The sequence below is a fragment of the Glycine soja genome, chromosome 17 (genome assembly GCF_004193775.1).
Source record: "Glycine soja cultivar W05 chromosome 17, ASM419377v2, whole genome shotgun sequence".
Taxonomy (NCBI): Eukaryota; Viridiplantae; Streptophyta; class Magnoliopsida; order Fabales; family Fabaceae; genus Glycine; species Glycine soja.
The window spans coordinates 34720850-34730479 of record NC_041018.1 but is presented as its reverse complement, the minus strand read 5'-3'; the positions used below and the strand labels follow the sequence as shown (position 1 = coordinate 34730479).

Genomic DNA, 9630 nt, shown 5'->3' with positions numbered 1-9630 from the left:
ATATCATGTTAGAAGAGTATTTAAATTTTAAATATGTGTGTGTGTGTGTGTGTGTGTGTGTGTGTGTGTGTGTGTGTGTGTGTGTGTGTGTGTGTGTGTGTGTGTGTGTGTGTGTGTGTGCGCGCGCGCATGCGTGCACGCGCGCACGCGAGAGAGGAGGAATCGAATTATACCAGATATCATCAAGATAGTCAATATCAATTTTTTTAAAAATTAAATAATAATAAAAATGTAATCAAATAATCCATATTTTAATATATTTTGAAAATTTTATATTATGTTGGTTTTAATTTACTTGTTAAATATTTCAATTGATATTAAAAGTATACGAGGATATATCAAATAGATATTAGGAGCATGTTTGAATTTTGAACATAAAATTCATATATTTGGAATTGATTTATGATATTTAATTACTATTTGTTAAATCATTTAGTTGATATTAAAAGGATGTAAAGTACATGTTAGGAGATGAAAGATTGAAAGTCCACCACTTCATGAAAAGAGAATGTGTGTGTAAAAAATGTTTAACATGGACTTTTGTCCATTATTTCATAAAAGTTGTTGGGGGAAAATCATACACCTCTTTATTATGCACAATAATGAGACAATACACCATAAAATTAAAAGACAACATCATAAATAAAATATGAAAAGATCACAAATTTATTTAATGCAATTCGACTCTCCATACCTACATCAACAACCTCATAAAAAAAATTTGAACAAACTTGTAAATCTTGTGACCTCCCTCTCTCACTTAGGGTGATTATTGATAGAACATTTTAAAGACATTTATTTGTGACCAATTGTGGACTCAATTGACATATATTTGAGCTTAATATTGACGCATTGGCCTAGTTTTTTTTTGGAATATTGGGCTTAAATGGGCTTAGTTGTTAATTTTAGTTCATTTTTTGAACTTTTTTCTCATTACAATATCTTCGGTTGTAGAACTCACTTTTGGATGATCCATGGATCTATGAAAAGATAAGACATAGATCTACAACTTTGCCTCTCATAAGCTCAGGCCAATTCACACGTTATGAGGGTCAATTTTGTGCGTCAAGTTACTATCTCTAGACCTCATTAGATTTAGGTTATCTCTCTTATTTTAAACCCAAATTGGGCATATGATATCTCCTTAGAAAGCTTATTCAGAGATCTTTCTATTGGACCATAATAGTCCACGAATTTTATAATTTAATTCTATATAAATAATAGAAAACAAAACTAGTCATAGAACTTTGAATTCATTTTTTTTTTCATTTTGGCGCCAAATTAGATTTTTCTCTCTTCTCTCATGAGTATGTGCTCTTTGATGCAGATTGGGTAGGTTGTCCCACCACTCGACTCTCCACCACCGGTTATTGTATCTATCTTGGAGGAAATCTTATCTCATGGTGTGCTAAGAAACAACCAACAGTTTCTCGCTCCAGCACAAAAGCTGAATATAGGGCCATGGCAAACACTGTCGCTGAACTCACATGGCTTACCTTTCTCTTGCAAGACCTTTGCATTTCACTAGCATCCCTTCCACTGTTATACTATGATAATCTTAGTGCTCTTCACATGACCATCAATCCAGTATTTCATGCCCACAACAAGCACATTGAATTGGGATATCACTATGTTCGTGAACAAGTTGCTCTTGGCCATCTTGTCACTCACCACATTCCTACCAATGATCAAGTTGTTGATTTGTTCACTAAGCTCGTGTCCAGAGCTACTCTCATGCATTTTTGGACCAAACTTTGCCTTCAACCTCGGCCTTGTTTGAGGGAGGATATTAACAATAATCAGCTGTTGGATGACAATCATGCAGAAAAAGGAAACAAAGAGCCGTTGGAAAAAAATCCTTATGATTGTGCTACTAATAATGACAATCATGCAAAAAAGGAAACAAAGAGCCGTTGGAAACAGATCCCTGTGATTGTGCTACTGATAATGGAAAGTTATTGGAAGACTAATCTGGTTTAAGTGGCACAAATCAATCTGGCAAATAAACCAGATTGCAGCTAACCATATTTAGGAAACTTATTCTATATTTAGAATTTCCTAATCTGCAATCAATTCACATTTAATTACTTTATGCAGAATCAGTGTACACTATGCTATATAAGTATCCCTTGTCTCTCTTGTATCGATGCTGAGTGTTCACATTTCAAAAGGTTATACAATTTATCAGTTTTCTTCTTGGTATCTAGAGCCTTTGTGAACACCTTGTCACACCATGACTTCCTTCTCTCTAAATATTGGCAATTTCACCACTCTCAAACTCACCCCTACAAACTACCCACTATGACGTGAACAAGCCTTAGCATTAGTAGAAAGTCAAGACTTGGTTGGTCACCTTACGAATGATGATCCAGCCCCCCTTCAATACACGACACCAAATTCCAATGACACAACAAAAACAAAAAAATTTATTCCAAAATTTACTAAATGTTTTCCTTACACTTGGGATACACGACGTAACAAATTCGACCCTAAAACCCTTCCTTGTGTGTTTGTTGGATATAGTGATATACATAAATGATATAAATGCTTTCATCTTTCTAGTAAGAAAATTTTTATCTCATGACATGTTTTTGACGAGTCATTCTTTCCATATAAGACTAATCGTCATCATACGATTTCTTCTCCTACACAGCATGTAGTTAGCATATTTGATTCTTGGCTACCTCATACTAACTCCAGTTCTTGTGCAGACCTAACAGCAATAACAACAGCTTTTGCTTCCGTTCCACCATGCTCAAATCCTTTAATGCAATCTCCTGCCTTACAACTTCCTATTGCATCTTTTGGTCAACCAGAACAACCCTCATTGTCTGAACATGAGAACCTTGAGTCACAACACTCACCAATTGAGTCAGACCTTGAGCTTGGGCCTCCTACCTCAATACAACCACTTGAATCTACCTCTTCTACCCAGACTCAACTTCCACATGTTGTACCTACTCATCCCATGGTTACACGCTCATAACACGGAATTACAAAGCCTAATCCTAAGTATGCCTTAATCACTATGTTATCTCCAGACATTCCATGCAACCCATATAATATTTGCTCTGCATTAGCTCATCCTAGATGGAAGGCTTCCATGTGCGGAGAACTTGAGGCTTTACATAAAAATAAAACTTGGGAACTCGTTCCTCGCACTCGTGACTTGCATGTTATTGGCTCTAAATTGGTTTTCAAATCAAAACTCAAACCTAATGGGTCCCTAGATCGTCTCAAAGCTCGCTTTGTTGCAAAGGGATATCATCAAGTTAATGGAGTAGATTATACTGAAACATTCTCTCCTGTAATCAAGCCAGACACCATCCGGTTAATCATCACTATAGCCCTCGTTAAGAATTGGCCCATTCGACAACTTGACGTAAAAAATGTCTTTCTGCATGGTTTGCTTTCTAAGAACACATACATGGAGCAACCTCCTGGCATGGCTGACCCTTAGTTCCCCAACCATGTTTGCAAGCTTCAAAAGGCTCTTTATGGCCTTAAACAAGCACCTCGAGCTTGGTTTGATTGTTTCAGATCTTTTCTTCTTAAATATGGTTTCTTTTGCAGTAAGGCTGATCCATCCTTATTTATTTGGCACTCAAATATTGGATCACTAACTCTTATTCTTTATGTAGATGATATACTCCTCACGAGATCCACTATCACTCTAGTTTCTGACTTCATTAAACTTATACAATCCGAATTTTCCAAGAAGGACTTGGGCCCTCTCCATCACTTCCTTGGCATTGAAATACTCCAGACAACTGATGGCCTTCATCTATCCCAGTCACACTATGCCCTTACCATCCTTGAATGAGCTAACACGGTTGATTGTAAACCAAAGAGCACATCACTTGAAGCTAAGATGAAGATGACGTCCAATAACACTCCCCTTGACAATCCAAGTTACTTTCGTGGGCCTTTTGGATCTTTACAATACCTCACCCTTACTCGCCCTGATATTTCATACAGTGTTAATTTTGCGTCCCAATTTATGCTTTCTCCTACCATTATGCATTTACAAATGGCCTATCTTACATTACGATATGTCAAGGGAACTATTGATGTAGGTCTCCACTTTACTTCAAATTCCACACTTGATCTTTTTGCTTTTTCTGATGCAGATTGGGTAGGTTGTCCCACCACTCGACTCTCCACCACCGGTTATTGTATCTATCTTGGAGGAAATCTTATCTCATGGTGTGCTAAGAAACAACCAACAGTTTCTCGCTCCAGCACAAAAGCTGAATATAGGGCCATGGCAAACACTGTCGCTGAACTCACATGGCTTACCTTTCTCTTGCAAGACCTTTGCATTTCACTATCATCCCTTCCACTGTTATACTATGATAATCTTAGTGCTCTTCACATGACCATCAATCCAGTATTTCATGCCCACAACAAGCACATTGAATTGGGATATCACTATGTTCGTGAACAAGTTGCTCTTGGCCATCTTGTCACTCACCACATTCCTACCAATGATCAAGTTGTTGATTTGTTCACTAAGCTCGTGTCCAGAGCTACTCTCATGCATTTTTGGACCAAACTTTGCCTTCAACCTCGGCCTTGTTTGAGGGAGGATATTAACAATAATCAGCTGTTGGATGACAATCATGCAGAAAAAGGAAACAAAGAGCCGTTGGAAAAAAATCCTTATGATTGTGCTACTAATAATGACAATCATGCAAAAAAAGGAAACAAAGAGCCGTTGGAAACAGATCCCTGTGATTGTGCTACTGATAATGGAAAGTTATTGGAAGACTAATCTGGTTTAAGTGGCACAAATCAATCTGGCAAATAAACCAGATTGCAGCTAACCATATTTAGGAAACTTATTCTATATTTAGAATTTCCTAATCTGCAATCAATTCACATTTAATTACTTTATGCAGAATCAGTGTACACTATGCTATATAAGTATCCCTTGTCTCTCTTGTATTGATGCTGAATGTTCACATTTCAAAAGGTTATACAATTCATCAGTTTTCTTCTAGTTGAAATCCGATGCAGTTTTTACACCTTCTTTTACCATTGATATGAACTTTTCTCGGTCTTTGTACTTCATGCCAAATGCAGCTCTTGAAATGATATTATACATTGATGAGTGCACTGTGTCGGTGAGGTTGATGGAGGACCCTTCATGTGAACCAACCAAGATTGGTGAGCTCTTCTTCTCTAATTGGTTGGAATGAGTTGACACGTTTTTGGGAGAAAAACTCCATGGTGCATATTTTTCGTACTTGTTTCCAACAATATCCATAAGGTGAAAAAGCAATATTTGTGCGTTCATAGGACGTTATATCTGAAGCTAGAAAGTGAGGTCTTGATGAAAAAATGGTATCATGGGTATTCATTATCTCCTTAGCATACTTTGGTGAGGAAATAATGACTGTGGAGATCTCCCCAAGTTGGAGATGCATCAAGGGTCCATATATTTTGGCCAAGTCTGTTAATTTTCAGTGTGGTGTTGATGTAACAAGTAGGTGTACATTTCCTATTATAGGCAGATTCCATGGTCCTGGGGGTATGTTTAGAGATGGCTTGGTTTTCATAAGTTTTCTTCCTAGTTTCAGCACCACAATCATGGAGAGGAAAAAGGGAAAGATAATAAGGGCTAATGAGTTGAGTATTTGAGAATCCATGATGACAAAAGTGAGTAGTGAGAGGCTCTAAAACTCTTGCTATATAAAGATGATTATCAAAATAAAGGTTATTACCATCTTAGGGAAAAAAGATTTTAAAAAAATAATTGAAAAGGAAGATGGGTAAAGATAATCGTGGAATGCATTAACTAGTGTGAAATTGTTTTGTCTTAAACAAGTGGTCGAGTATTAATACACAATGCTTGTGACAGCCTCTATCCCTCACATATATACTAACAAAGGAATAAAATTCAAATATTAATTAAAAGTATTTTTTTTAAACATTTTTAAATACAAGTCTTTCAAAGGGATAAAAGGCTCACGTTCACTTTCTTCTACATCATATTCAAACTTGTCCAAATAAATAATAAAGTCATCTCGGCTCAAACAAGGTTGTCTAAGACTTCATACAATTAATATAAAACTCTATACCCCAATGCCACATCCTATCAAAGCGTTGTGTCTCGACGTCCTTCAGCACAAGGTTCCTTAAAGCATTTCACCTAGTCATTTGCTCCCCCGAACACAAAGTTCAAGATCATCACAGGATCCAAACACAAACAACACACGGGGAGTGAGTTATCACATCCTTAACTAATAGAGAAGCAAGACAACTAGATATACATATCATATAAACCAAATAAAACTTACTTACATGTAACTCACGTAATTCCACCACTTTGTCATTCAAAGTTCACTTTTCAACCATCAATCACACTTTTCAATCATCAATCACATTACACAAGAATCACACACTCTGATCAAGACATAATAACACATCAATTTCATAATAAACAATTAGCAAGCGCATGAGACAGTTATGCTAAGACTCAAGCCTATATGCAATGTGGTATCATGTCAGTGAAAAACCACCTTGGGGCGCATAAACACTAGTCGGGTTATTGTATAATTCATAACTCACAACACAATTAATGTCACAATCAACCATCTTATATTTACGTGTATCTCACAATTTAACACATTCAACTTTGCACATATATTTAATCTCCATAACAATATTATAATATCAAAGTAATATGTTATTCTACAATTCATCATATATTCGATTTATCACTTATATACAATTTCAAACATAATTTCATAATTCTAATATAACTATTTATTACACTAATATTATTCAAAGCACAAACAAATTATAAAAAAATATTTCTCAATCCACGGGGAGTAAAAATCTCTCACATAATTTCACATAATCATACAAGAAGAATTTCAATATAATAAAACATCCCAAAAATAAACCCCAATTTGACCCTCTAAGGATCCCTACGCATATTCTCACTAATTCCCAATTGTGAATAACTCATCCCTTATCTCTAGCGATTTCTTGAGATTCCTCCAGTTTTTCCTCTGACTGCTCCGATAGAATTCCCAAACGTCAGAGAGACGGAGAAGAGATTGAAACCTCCATTTGTACTGTCTTCGTGCGATTCCTTTGTTTCCCTCCGTGAATATTATCTCGCAAATCCCAACGGTGAAAGTGTGCAGAACTGAATCTCAAACAACATATCAAAATTTCACAAAAATCCAACGGTTTATCGAAATCGGGATCGTAGTTTTACTGGACTGTTTTTGGGTTTTTACAGGAAAAGAAAAGGTTACAATGCGAAAGGAATTCCTCTCAACTCAGACATGATTTCGAAATTCCCAACGGTGATAATTCTTGAAAATGAGTGGTGAACCATGTACTTATATTTCACAATGATCCAACAGTGAATGAGTCCGAGATCGTTGTTTTTCTAAAAACAGATTTGGTGGGTTGCGGGAAAAAGAAAGAGTTTTTGGGGAGGAGGAGAGGAAAAACGAATTGAGAGGATGCATAGTCTATCACTATTTATATCTAGGATACTCACAACCTATTATTTACTCTATTTGTTTATTTTTATTATTTTATAAAAACAAACTATATTTTATTTCCTATCAAATGAATAAATAAAATACTCTCTTTATTTTTTCTAAAATCATTTTTAATCTAGTCTAAGAAAAATGAGATGTTACAATGTTTGTCTATATAATAAAATTGTTTTATATTAATATAATTATTATCAATACCAAAATAAAATACAGTTCCTAATTATAAATAATATAAAAGTATTTATAGGTTATATTTGCAAAATTAGTTGAGGATATGGAAGGTGAAAATCTAACTGAAGTTCAAAATTAAAAAATTAACTTATTAAATTATATGTATTCGATAAAATTAATTATTAAAATAAATGAAAAATGTAAAATGACATATATATATATATATATATATAATTTTATTTCATGGATACAATTTTATTCTGTGGTGCTATATTTTTTAATTTTTAATTAATTTTAAACTCTTATAATTTTTATTTATATAAAAATTATTTTAATTGCAATTTTAGTTCCAATTATTACACACCCAAGCATGATAACATTATGCCTAATACACATCCAATTAAACATGTAAAAAAATATACGATCATTATGAATCGCGCTTGGTTCATTATCAGTTGCGGAAAAATATTATCAATTGCGAAAATGTTTCAAAGAATGTCGACAAACAAACACGACACCACTAGAAAAAGAATACGAAAGTTTGATTATCAATTGCCAAAAAGAAAAAATTAAAAATAGCATTAGGTTGAGAAAAAATGAGAGTGAAGACATTGAGAAAAAAAAAAAAGGAGAGTGATGAATCCACATACTTAAAACGTATGAATGAGTAAAAAAATATAATAAAATCCTAATTTATTTAAAAAAGATAATAAAAAATTTGATAAATATATTAAGGATAATAGAGAGAGAAAATATTAAAAACTTAGAAATTAAAATTTTAAAAAATATTAAAAGCTACTAAAAAATATTTTTTTTATTGAAATCAAACAATTTATTCCGTTAATAACAAAAGTTAAAAATTAATTGAACTGTCTTGTGTTAGTCATAATACTACAAATTAACTATTTCCTTAGAGGAAAAAAAAACTAGATTTCATACATCTACGTACGGGTATAATTTTTTTAATATATAAATAAATAAAATTATTTTATTATTTATTATTTTTACTATAAAACAATTTACTATCTTTTTTTATTTTAATACTATTACTTTTTAGATCTGGTTGAAATTTGTATTAGCATTTTTTATAACATTCTTAGTTTTATATTTATTCATTTTACATTTTCTGAAATTATAATATAATAATTTTTATCAATTAAATATTAATCAACATTTTATTATTGTTTTGAATATATTTATGATATTTTAAATTTTTATTAACAATTAACTGATGATACTAATGCAGTTTTTTGTGTGGGAAAAAGTAACTATTCCATTTCATTCATAATAACATAATGAATGGAAGAAGGAATACAATTAAAAGTATTTTTTTATGCAGTATACAATCAAAAGTATGATTGTTAGCAAAAAGCAAATAATCCTATAAGCTGACATAATTAATTCCCTCGCATCCTAACAAAAGTTACCAAAGGATCGGAGTTTGGAAAACTATCAAGATGATGTTTATAAGTGGCCAAAGTATGATCCATCTTTGAGTGACCAATGACATTATTACTGAGATTATCAACAGCTAGAAGATTTACAACCTAATTGAAAAATAATGTTCTGAAAAGCAAGTAAATTTGCCCATATCGATCAAAGCTTTGTATAAGCCAGCAGATTTACAATCTAATTAAAAATAATGTTCTGAAAACCAAGTAAATTTTCCCATATCAAAGCTTTTTATAAGCCCCATGCCTCTGCTTCTTTAGGATCAGGAATACAGATATCTTTGATCTTCTGCTTGTCATTTGTTGTGAAACCAAGCGAGTAATAAATAAAGAAGAGATTTAACAATACACTTTAATTAAAAATTTTAAGACTCAGATTTATGGGTCTTGTATTTACTTATATAATATTTAATCTATTAATTCTTACTTGATATGAGAATTATCTTACACAATGTCATCCATGAACTAAAAGGAGTACAGGTTCA

General features: G+C 33.1%; 1 protein-coding gene and 1 pseudogene across 1 annotated transcript; one reads left to right on the top strand and one right to left on the bottom strand.

The window, feature by feature from the left end:
* The first annotated feature begins 3028 nt into the window (after positions 1 to 3028).
* On the top strand, positions 3029 to 3460 carry LOC114391691 (uncharacterized mitochondrial protein AtMg00820-like). Its single transcript, XM_028352665.1, has one exon. It carries the CDS (start codon positions 3029 to 3031, stop codon positions 3458 to 3460), a length of 432 nt encoding a protein of 143 aa, XP_028208466.1.
* A 1539-nt stretch (positions 3461 to 4999) lies between these two features.
* LOC114391690 lies at positions 5000 to 5651 on the bottom strand (annotated as a pseudogene).
* Between the last annotated feature and the right edge of the window lie 3979 nt (positions 5652 to 9630).

Bases quoted from the DNA above. Each gene is read 5' to 3' on its own strand.
- LOC114391691 (XM_028352665.1), top strand. From the start codon at position 3,029: ATGTTATCTCCAGACATTCCATGCAACCCATATAATATTTGCTCTGCA.